This window comes from Eptesicus fuscus, chromosome 4 (genome assembly GCF_027574615.1).
Source record: "Eptesicus fuscus isolate TK198812 chromosome 4, DD_ASM_mEF_20220401, whole genome shotgun sequence".
In the NCBI taxonomy this organism is placed as follows: domain Eukaryota; kingdom Metazoa; phylum Chordata; class Mammalia; order Chiroptera; family Vespertilionidae; genus Eptesicus; species Eptesicus fuscus.
The window spans coordinates 112,522,893-112,534,929 of record NC_072476.1 but is presented as its reverse complement, the minus strand read 5'-3'; the positions used below and the strand labels follow the sequence as shown (position 1 = coordinate 112,534,929).

At 45.8% G+C, this 12,037-nt stretch overlaps 1 protein-coding gene across 5 annotated transcripts in view; it reads right to left on the bottom strand.

The window, feature by feature from the left end:
• Window positions 1-12,037, bottom strand: part of DDX4 (DEAD-box helicase 4) — a 40,004-nt gene that overhangs the window by 15,887 nt on the left and 12,080 nt on the right. For 3 of the 5 annotated variants that reach the window (XM_054715361.1, XM_054715363.1, XM_054715362.1), the window contains 4 exons: window positions 10,516-10,566; window positions 9,651-9,710; window positions 3,102-3,203; window positions 2,163-2,243 (listed from right to left, as the gene is read on the bottom strand). In XM_054715361.1, the coding sequence (XP_054571336.1) occupies window positions 2,163-2,243; window positions 3,102-3,203; window positions 9,651-9,710; window positions 10,516-10,566 (294 nt within the window). The remainder of the gene's footprint in view (window positions 1-2,162; window positions 2,244-3,101; window positions 3,204-9,650; window positions 9,711-10,515; window positions 10,567-12,037) is intronic. The other 2 variants (XM_054715364.1, XM_054715365.1) reach the window with 2 other exon arrangements.

Below are 12,037 nucleotides of genomic sequence, written 5' to 3'. Positions count from 1 at the left end.
GCCAGGGCGGACATCAAGCTCACTCCGTGCTGACCATTCTGTGGGTTTGACAAACATGGAAGGATGCGTATCCACCACTACAGCGTCCCACAGAGCAAGCAGTCCCACTGCCCTGAGCACCTCCATGCCCTGCCTGCTCAACCCTCCCACTGCCCTGAGCACCTCCATGCCCTGCTCAACCCTCCCACTGCCCTGAGCACCTCCATGCCCTGCTCAACCCTCCCCACTGCCCTGAGCACCTCCATGCCCTGCTCAACCCTCCCACTGCCCTGAGCACCTCCATGCCCTGCTCAACCCTCCCACTGCCCTGAGCACCTCCATGCCCTGCTCAACCCTCCCACTGCCCTGAGCACCCTCCATGCCCTGCTCAACCCTCCCACTGCGCTGAGCACCTCCATGCCCTGCTCAACCCTCCCACTGCCCTGAGCACCTCCATGCCCTGCCTGCTCAACCCTCCCACTGCCCTGAGCACCTCCAAGCCTGCTCAACCCTCCCACTGCCCTGAGCACCTCCATGCCCTGCCTGCTCAACCCTCCCACTGCCCTGAGCACCGCCATGCCCTGCTCAACCCTCCCACTGCCCTGAGCACCTCCATGCCCTGCTCAACCCTCCCACTGCCCTGAGCACCTCCATGCCCTGCCTGCTCAACCCTCCCACTGCCCTGAGCACCTCCATGCCCTGCCTGCTCAACCCTCCCACTGCCCTGAGCACCCTTCATGCCTGCTCAACCCTCCCACTGCCCTGAGCACCCTTCATGCCTGCTCAACCCTCCCACTGCCCTGAGCACCTCCATGCCCTGCTCAACCCTCCCACTGCCCTGAGCACCCTTCATGCCTGCTCAACCCTCCCACTTCCCTGAGCACCCTCCATGCCCTGCTCAACCCTCCCACTGCCCTGAGCACCTCCATGCCCTGCCTGCTCAACCCTCCCACTGCCCTGAGCACCTCCATGCCCTGCCTGCTCAACCCTCCCACTGCCCTGAGCACCTCCATGCCCTGCCTGCTCAACCCTCCCACTGCCCTGAGCACCTCCATGCCCTGCCTGCTCAACCCTCCCACTGTCCTGAGCACCCTCCATGCCCTGCCTGCTCAACCCTCCCACTGCCCTGAGCACCCTTCATGCCTGCTCAACCCTCCCACTTCCCTGAGCACCCTCCATGCCCTGCCTGCTCAATCCTCCCCACTGCCCTGAGCACCCTCCATGCCCTGCCTGCTCAATCCTCCCCACTGCCCTGAGCACCCTCCATGCCCTGCCTGCTCAATCCTCCCCACTGCCCTGAGCACCCTCCATGCCCTGCCTGCTCAATCCTCCCCACTGCCCTGAGCACCCTCCATGCCCTGCCTGCTCAATCCTCCCCACTGCCCTGAGCACCCTCCATGCCCTGCCTGCTCAACCCTCCCACTGCCCTGAGCACCCTCCATGCCCTGCCTGCTCAACCCTCCCACTGCCCTGAGCACCCTCCATGCCCTGCCTGCTCAACCCTCCCCACTGCCCTGAGCACCCTCCATGCCTGCTCAACCCTCCCACTGCCCTGAGCACCCTCCATGCCCTGCCTGCTCAACCCTCCCACTGCCCTGAGCACCCTCCATGCCCTGCCTGCTCAACCGTCCCCACTGCCCCTGAAACGCCACTGTGCTCCTTCTCCAGGAGGCCATGGAGTTGGGATCAGAGGCACGCAGCCTTTCCAGGTGACTTCTGTCACTTAGCGATAGACATTCAAGGTCCCTCCACATTTCCTCATAGCCTGGTAGCTCATTTCTTTTGAGTGCTGAGTAATAGTCCATTGTCTGGATGTACCACAGTTTATGTACTCACATTTGAACGTTATTCATCAACAATTGTATTCTTATTTCATTTTCTCCTACAATCTCGGAACTCAGAATCACTTCTTTGAAACTAATGCAAAATTTATTTTCCTTTCTCTAATTAAAAGCACAATTTATAACTCAAATTAACTGGTAGATAAGAGAGAAGAAGTAATTCACAGTGTATAAGTTTTATGAGAGGCAAAACTGTCCATGTATTTTTGCCCACAGATCTAGAAAGCAGAAAAAAATCATGAGCCAACCTAGCATACTTGAACATATATGCTAGGTTTACTAATCCTAGAACTGAAAGCGTATGTAAATGATTACTATTCAATAGTGAATTCTATTTCTCACCCGGGCCACTAAACGCTGGTCTCCTAGATCCAAAGAGGCCGCCAGTGCGTGGCGTCCCCTCGTCTTGCTCGCACTCGCTGTCTAGATTTATAGATGATAAAGTTAGATTACTTGTTACTTCTAAGACGTTTTAAAATCATGGGTAAAAAGAAAAAATGAAGTTATAGTGCCAAGAGTTAAAAGATGTGGGTAAAATAGTTTACATTTAATGGGAATCACCTGAGTGTTAAGTACTGCACACAGGATTGCTCCACAAATTACTTTGTTCAGGTACAAATTACTTCCTCAAAATTTTTATTTTCATACAATTATTTTATAAAAGCATTTAGGGTCAATGATTTGTCAAAATATGATACTGGCAAATGTTAAATCACCGGCACAGAGCAGCGCTGTGTCTGCCTGAGCCCCCTTTTCTCCAGAATGGCCCCTGGGCTCCCTCCAGGCCCCACTTTAGAAAGTGCCGAGTCACTGATGTGTCGCACATCTAGTGCATCATCACAAACTCCGCTCTTGGCTTCCAAAGCACTCGTCTGTCCTCCTCCCTAGGAGAGACACACGCAAGCCAACAGAGCTTCTGAAGGCCATACCTCAGCTCCCAGGAATGACTGGAGGAGAGGCAGGAGCCACGCTGTGAAAGGCACACTGGGAGAGGCCATAAGAAGGCCACCTACTGATAAGGTCGGCCACGTTAGCACGGCTCTGAAACAATAACAGGCGTAACACTGAAGAGCTGAGTCACACAAACGCCTAAAAAGATGCATGCTCTCCGACGTAAGCAGGATGCGTTCCTGTGTCTAAATAACACATGTGCAATGTAGGTGGCTGTGCCCCCGCCCCTGTGCGGGGCTATCCTAGCATCCTCCCAGCAACCTCATGGGACAGGCCTTGTCTGTACTGTGTCCTCTTCGCTGAACTGCACCATTTGCACCCACTACTCACTTGGACTTCCCAGGCCAAACCCTCCACGGCAACCTCGGAAGCCACCTCGTCCACCTCTTCTGGGCGACGCTGAAGCTTCTGAGTCATTTCCATCCTGAAAGCCTAAAACAGCAACACGCACATGAACAGCACAGAACAAAGACACTGGGAGACACAGTTTAACGTGAGCCTCGCATCATTCAATGACTTTAAATATTTTAAGGCATGAACAAGTAGTCACTGAGAAGAAACACCATATCCTATATAATAAAAGCCTAATATGCTAAGTGTCCAGTCATCCATTCAACCAATCAAAGAGTAATATGCTAATGATATGCTAAGGCCGCTCAACCGCTCACTATGATGTGCACTGACTACCAGGGGGCAGAGAGTTGACCAGTCGCTATGACGTGCACTGACCACCAGGGGGCAGATGCTCCAACCAATAGGTTAGCTTGCTGCTGGGGTGTGGCTGATCGGGACTGAGCAAGATGGGCTGGACATGCCCTGGAGCCCTCCCACGGTTCCTCCCTGGCTGGCTAACCTCTGGCGTCCCTACCCGACCCCGAATGTGCACCGGTGGGGTCCCTTGGCCTGGCCTGCACCCTCTCTTGCAATCCAGGCTGAGGTCCCCCTCCCCCCGAGTGCATGAATTTTGTGCACTGGGCCTCTAGTTTGACTATAAATGTTTAACCCTCTTACTATGAATAGATCTGGCTACAATTTTTTTAAAGCCCCCAGTAGGCTTTGGGAATCAAAACTAAAGGTGACCATAAGGAAACAGGGTTGCCCTTAAAATCCTGAAAGTTGCCACAATTGCATCACTAACAGGATGTATACAGTCCGCAGAGATTAAATAAATCTGTGTCTCTATTTGCTCCTATAGGAAATAGCAAACATGATACTCAAAGCACAGACATGTAGGCACACACACAGTGTGACTTCCGGTTATAAACAACACGTATTTAACTCAACTGAATAAAAAAAAAATCAGTACAAACAGTTCAAGTAAAATGAGATCCCACCTATGACAGATCAAGAGCAATTCAAAACCAAGATGCCAACTGGGTATGAATGTTTAAATTATGTAGTTTATAAACTTGGAACTATTTATAGTTAAGGAAACTAATCAATAAGAATTCTACAGGTACTATTTCTTGATACTGGGTGCTATGTATGCTTAGAGCCTATTTATAAAATGGGCAGACAGCTCTGCATCTATCACCTCCCTCCCCTCACAGAGACTCCTCAATCCAGCCACACGTTATTGATCAATAATGACACCCACCTTATTCTTGTAAGTGCTTATTTGTACCTCTTTTGTCTTTTAAGAAACCCTGTCAGAATTTCTCTTCAAGAAAGTCCTTCTGATCTGCTTTTCTACTTTTAGGCATAACTTATTTCCTTGCTTGTGTGTATAAATGAAAGGACATATAAAATATATGCACGTTTAAAATAAATAAAATAAAATGAAAACCCATGCACCCATCACCCAGTTTAAGACTAAACAGTCCCAGGTACCTTTGCCCTATAATGCATCACTTCTTCCTGGAAACCTCTCCCCGCCCCCCAATACTAAGTGGGTTTTCATTTCCTTGCTCTTGTTTTAATTTTACCAATTATGTACTTCTCTTTACTCAAGACATGGTTTAGTTTTGTTTTTGAGCTTTATATAATGGGAACATACTTAAACACATTCGTCATGCCTCTTTTATTCACCTGTTTTGGCTGCTGTGTGGAACTGCACTTTACTGCTGAACAGCACTCCATTTTATGTTCCTATTTCATTCGTGTCTAATCTTTACTTCCTCGGCTGAACTTTCCTCCTCCTTTTCTTAAGTTGAACACCCATCTAATTTCTTTTCTAATGGATTCATTTAAGATTACATTTCCTCTAAAAAGCCAGCTGTGTTAGCTATATCCCGTAAGTTCTGACATGTTGTTTTTACTGTCACTCTGTTCTAAATACTTCATTATTTCCATATGAATTGTTATGCATAAACTGAGAAATTCAATTCCCAAACCACAAGGGTTAGGCTTTTTGTTCTACTTTTATTGTTCTTTAACTTTCTACTTTTATTGTTCTTTAACAAGAAGACATGGCCTTGATATAAATCCTATGCTACACTTTCAAACTTCCCTTTGGCCTTAATAGTCAAATTCTACATATTTTTCCATATACTGGAAAAGAGTATGTAATTTGTCCTTTGGGGGTATATTATTCCACACAGAAATATTAAATCAAGCCTAGTAACTGGTGCTCAAATCTTCTATTGTCTTATTCCTTCCCATTCTGCTCAGTCTACCAGTTTCTGAAGAAAAAACGGTTTAAATCTAGAATTAAGGGTTTAACTAGGATTTTCAAAATTTTCTAATAGTTACTTGTATTTTTGCTTTATATACAGAATGTTGTTAGATTCAAACCATGCTCAGAACTGTAATGTCTTCAGAGTGAGCATGCCTTGTATCATTAATTATTTGTCACTAATATGCAAGTCTTTTATCTCCTGCTAGAGGCCCGGTGCACGAAATTCGTGCACAGGGGGATAGGGGAGGGGGGTGTTCCTTAGCCCAGCCTGTACCCTCTCCAATCTGGGACCCCTCGGGGGATGTCCGACTGCCCGTTTATCTGCCGGCAGTCAGATATCCCTCTTGCAATCCAGGACCACTGGCTCCTAACCACTCACCTGCCTGCCTAATGCCCCCAACTGCCCTCCCCTGCCAGCCTGGTCACCCCCAACTGCCCTCCTCTGCTGACCTGATCTCACCCCCAACTGCCCGCCCCTACTGGCCTGGTCACCCCTAATTCCCTGCCAGCCTGATCTTGCCCTAACTGCTCTCCCCTGCCAGCCTGATCTCGCCTCTAACTGCCTCTGCCTCGACCCCCACCACCATGGCTTTGTCCGAAAGGAAGTCAGGCGTCCGGAAGATGGCTGGTTGACCCAGTCTAATTATCATATTACCCTTTTATTAGTATAGATTTCTATATCAGCTTCTTTTAATACTGACACTTTTTCTCTTTATTTTTGGTTCTGCAATAAAATATATTCATGTAATATTGTGATTATCGACATACGGATTTTTATTTCTACATCTTACTTTGTGTTTTTAACTGAGTTTCAATGCTTCTTGTGCTCCTTTTTGTCCTATTAGATTTCCCCAGTTGCTGTATTTTATGCTTTTACTGATATCCTTTCATTTCACCACTAATACTTAAATATTTAAGTATTATAAACCTAGACTCCTTCCTCCAAAGCTCTGTCCTTCTATTGGATTTCCTCCACCAGGAAGTTGTATGTTTTATTTATCCTTTTTCTGATCACAATTTATAACTCAAATTAACTGGTAGATAAGAGAGAAGAAGAAATATTTAAATTATTTTCAATCAATTCTCCTTCCTACCGAGCGGGCAAAAAAAACCCCACACCCACATACACAAAAAAACAAGTCTTTGCTAGTATTTTGGTTTTCTTGTTTCTAAAACTGCCTAACTTAATCTCAGCAGCAGCAGCTTATATTAGGTTTACCCATTTTAAAATGTTTATTTACTTACTAAAGGCCTGGTACATGAAATTCATGCCCTGGTGGGGGGAGGGGGCGGTTGTTCTCCCTCAGCCCGGCCTGCGCCCTCTTGCAATATGAGACCGCTCAGGCGATGTCCAACTGCCAGCTTAGGCCTGCTCCCCATGGGCTGCTCCTTTAGGCTCATGGGAAGAAGGCCTAAGCTGGCAGTTGGACATCCTTAGTGCTGCTGCAGAGGCGGGAGAGGCTTCCACCACTGCCACTGCACTCCCCAGCCGTGAGCCCAGCTTCTGGCTGAGCGGTGCTCCCCCTGTGGGAGCGCACTGACCACCAGGGGGCAGCTCCTGTGTTGAGCGTCTGGCCCCTGGTGGTCAGTGTGTGTCATAGGGACTGGTCATTCCATATGTTTGGTCTATTTGCATATTAGGATTTTATTATATAGGATGTTGGCTCATCATTGCTTTCTACTCCTTTCTTCCTGCTCAGTCCCTTCTTACTTGGACAACTTAGTACTTCTTTCCTCAATGGCCTGAGTACTAAACGCAGTCTTTGTCTGCATAGTACTGTTTCTCTCCGGCACCTGAACTGCATGAGCTCACCCACCTGGGCTCGGAGCTCCTCTCCTGCGGCACTCCTCTCCTGCGGCACCTACTATCCTCTCACCTGCCTTCACCATGAAAACACTTCTGCTCCAACCTACTGATCTTCTTCAGGTGCATCTTTTCACCCTGATAGTTCTAGTTATTTTTTTAATCTTTGTAATATTGTAATTTCAACACATGTGTAGGGTGTGAGTTTGTTTTTATTTAATTTGCTCGGGACTCAACGTGCCTCATTAATCTGGAAAAGTCTCATCTGTTCTCTCCCTCCCTCCCCGCCTCCCACCTTTTGTGCTCTCTCCTCAGCTGTGCAGGCACATGTTGGAATAAGAGGACTTCTCAGTCTATCTTCCAAAGCTGCTAACGGCTTTCAGGTTTTTCAAATTTAGAGAATTTCCTCCTCCGATCTACCTTTGGGTTCATTGGTTCTATCATCTGTGTTTAATATGATTAATCCAGCCATCATTTCCCCCACTCTGTTCTTTTCTATAAATTTAATTTGGTGCCTTTTCAAATACACCTCTCTGTGGAGCCCGAGACCCTATGATGCCCCAGCATCTCTGGTGTCCACAGCTTAATGCCCATCCAGCAGAGGCTCCTACTCGTAAGTGAATATGCATGAATAATGCCAGTTCCAGGTTATATACGGAGCCTAGGAACTCGAGGTGAAAAGCGCACAGGTGTTCTGCAGAATTAAACATCTGCACAATCTTCTTTTTTCAAAGGCAGGGGCAGAAACACCACATATCCTACATGGTCTTAAAATTATCATCTTTGCCTGGCTGGTGTGGCTCAGTGGTTGAATGTAGACCTAATGAACCAGGAGATCATGGTTCAATTCCAGGTCAGGGCACATGCTCGGGTTTGCAGGCTTGATTCCCAGTGTGGGGTGTGGAGGAGGCAGCCGATCAATGATTCTCTCTCATCACTGATGTTTCTCTCTCTCTCTCTCTCTCCTCCCTCCCTCTCTGAAATCAATAAAAATATATTTTTTAAAATAATCATCTTTGTTAAAATAAATGTTAAAAGGCAAGAGTGAAATATTATGGAAGTCAAATATATATAAACTTAGAGCTATACTTTCAATACATAAATCTTTAAAAATGTTGAAGAAAAAAGTCATTAAAAGGTATGTTGGCCAAAACCGGTTTGGCTCAGTGGATAGAGCGTCGGCCTGCGGACTCAAGGGTCCCAGGTTCGATTCCGGTCAAGGGCATGTACCTTGGTTGCGGGCACATCCCCAGTGGGGGGTGTGCAAGAGGCAGCTGATTGATGTTTCTCTCACATCGATGTTTCTAACTCTCTCTTCCTCTCTGTAAAAAATCAATAAAATATATTTTTTTAAAAAAAAGGTATGTTAATCCTTTCTAAAAATACAGATAGTATGCATACCAATCTATCTATATAAAAGCCAAAGCGACTGTTTGACCAGTAGTTATGACGTGCACTGACCACCACGGGGCAGACGCTCAACACACAGGCATGGAAATATGGAACAGACTGATGAATCTCAGAGGGAAGGAGGGAGGGGGGAGGGCGGGAAGAGATTAATCAAAGATCTTATATGCATACTAGAAGCCTGGTGCACAGATTCGTGCCCTGATGGAGTCCCTCAGCCTGGCCTGTGGGGATCGGGCTGAAACTGGCAGTCCAACATTCCCTGAGAGGTCCCAGATTGTGAGAGGGCACAGGCCAGGCCGAGGGACCCCACCAGTGCATGAATCCGTGCACTGGGCCTCTAATGTCAAAGTAAGTCCCCACATCCCATCCCTAATAAGGCTACACTGAAACACAGCCAGTCGTAGGCTGCCATGCACCCAGCTGACCACCTAGTGACCAGGGAAAGAATGTCCCTGAGCTGCAGCGAGAGCACCGGCACACGGGGGCCCCATGGAGTTCCTTCCACATTGGAAACTCTGATCCTAAGGAGCTTTGCACACCTGGAACAATTTTGTACGTTCACGAGTCTTTCTGTGGCTTTGTTGTAGCTGTTTTAACATGTCTGCCTACAGATCATCAAGAATTAAGCATCACAACTGGTATGCCATCTCACGTCTGCTTCGTTAAAGGCAGGATTAGTGGAGTCTGGTGCAGCCCCATTAGACCAGAACAAAAGTAATTTACATGTCTTCCGCCCCCACGTCTCCGGTGATTCTATGCAGGACAAAGACCTCCCAGCTCATCTGCACCGTGACTGACCAGGATCCCCTCAGCCCGCCTGCTCTGCACTTCACAGCACGTCCCGGGGAACTGGGGGAACCCAGCGACAGAAGCGGAAAGAGGAGCCCCTTCTCAAGATTCACCCACGTATTCACAGCACAGGCCATTTCAACGTAGTGTTCTTCAAAGGTTTGCACCACCAGAACTTCCCTTTCTTTCATCTCTTCCAAAGTCAGTCTGTCAGCTGAGTACCGGTCACCAGACAAACTGTTCCAAACCTGGTCCTTACCTCCTCTCCTGGAGAACCCCCTGCTCCGCGCCGGAGTGTCTTCCCCGAAGTTATTAGACTCTTGAATAAAAGTTTAACATGTAAATAGCATCTCAATAATTAACTTCAAAGATGGAATATCAAAATTTAACACTGTCATCACCTGAAATTACTATAAAACTGTATGTCAATTATGACTAAAAAATAAATTATTTTAAAATTGTTTTAAATAAAAATAGCACCATCACAAGCTAAATTAGTAAGGAAAATATTTTCTTAAGTTAAATTACAAACAATTCTTAAAATATTTTAACAACAGAAATATAAAGACATTATTCAATCAATCCCCATACAAATCACCTTCCCAGCCAAATACTGGATGGGAAGTGTGTAAGTGAGCACCCTGTGCCAAGCGCAGGGCACCAGCCAGACATAAGCATTTCATGGTTGTCCACTTGACTAAAATGGTTTCAGAAACATCTCAACCATTATCGTCTCAAACGTGGTCGGCAGACACTAGCAGCACAGGACTGTTCTTTCATGTGTCATCCTTATGCCTGCAATCTGCCTGGTTAACAAACCTGAGACATCAGTGTTTTTTAAAAGACATGCACGTTTCCCCATTCTTGCTAATGAAAAAACGAGGGGCTATCCTGGCTTTTCTGGGTTTAATGACATTAACCAGCGTTTCTAAATGCTTAAGAATTATCTGGAAAGTTTATTAAAAATAAGTTCCCAGGGCCCACCTCCAGAGATGTTGACTTTGAAAGTATAAAGTGACAGTGCTCCAGAACTGGAACAGACTAAAATGCTTAATCTTCCTTTCTCTTTAGCATGTACTCCAGACACTAAATCTTAACAGTCACTACAAAAACGCCTAACTCACCTCTCCAGAAGCCAGAGCTATCGCCTTCTTCAAGCTTGTTACTGGGAAAACCTGTAAAAATTTAAACTTGCAAATTTCTGAAAACAGTCATTACCTGTACCTGTGATAAAATACAAAACACCTTCCAGGGACTACTTGTTATGATGTCCCTTTAGAGCAGGACAAACCACAGACAACTGATATAAATACTGAAGAACTTACAGACATTGTATTACAATTTCTCCCTTGCGTCAATTTATTTTTTAATATATTTTTAAGTCCTCACCCGAGGAAATATTTTTATTGATTTTAGAGAGAGACAGGGGGAAAAGGGAGAGGGAGGGTGGGAGGGAGACACTGATGTGAGAAAGCCTCCCAGGCATGCCTGACCGGGACTCGAACCCACAACCTCCTGGTGTGCTGGGCGACACTGCAGGGAACCACGCGGCCCGGACAGGCTGCCTGTGTCAGTTTGTGAGGTGAAAATGTCAGCCAGTGTTCCATGCCTCAGATGTCACAGACCCTCTAGATGTACATGGGCCATACAGGGGTGGATGTCAGTATTACTATTATATACTTTCAAGTCCAAGTACCAAAATTTTAAAAATTTTATAAATTAACTCATAATTTATGTGTCAGAGGACAGTACAACTAAATTGTAATCCAATATTCAGTAATTTTTCCCTTCTCAGTAACAAGAAAATTCTGCCAAACTCTTGTTTATAAAAAATATTTTTAACCTTTCACCACCAACCTCTGCTTTCAATTTTCTCATTCAATAAAAACCTATGTCTAGACTTATGCATCTCTGGAGCATATAGACATGTCTCTAAAATCAATTCTAAATATTTTACAGCATTTTTAAATGTTGAGTCTTAATAGACTAATCTTTAGGGGAAAAATATTCAAGAAATGATATACACTTTAAAATTAGTTGTAAAATAGGATGTCTGTCAATTAGTATTTAACTAATTGACAGACATCCTATTAAATTATAGTTTATGTAATTCAGAGACTAACCAATTACTGTTTGACAGATGTTAAATTTATATGAAAAATGTATACATATCAAGTCACTTAACATCTCAGGTTCAACCTAACCTCACATCGCTTCCAGCATAAAACTCCCTGCAGCTTTAATACACCATTACAGCACTACAGTGCCCTAGAGCCTCGATATTTGATCAGGGGACAAAGATGGTTTTCTTTGAGCAGATGTCGTTTCAAAATAAAGATAACCCTACATAAAGCATGGACCGTCACAGATCTAAGTCTTCAGTTCCTTTATTCATTGAAATGTTGGCAATCTTTGAAGCTGACTCAGGAAAGGACTGGGCCCCACTGCCCTCTGCAATGGCCCCGTTCCCGCTGTCCTCGCCTCCCCAAAAGCCAAGTGCTGGTTTCCAAACGTGCAGGAGAGTCTCCCAGTTACACCTACTGGCCTTCAAGTTAAACTCTACTCTTGATCTAGTTTTTAAAGGTTTTTAGGAAGAAAGTTTAATTTTCAAAGCTCCCTTTGCTCAACTGAAAATGGAGGCTCCAA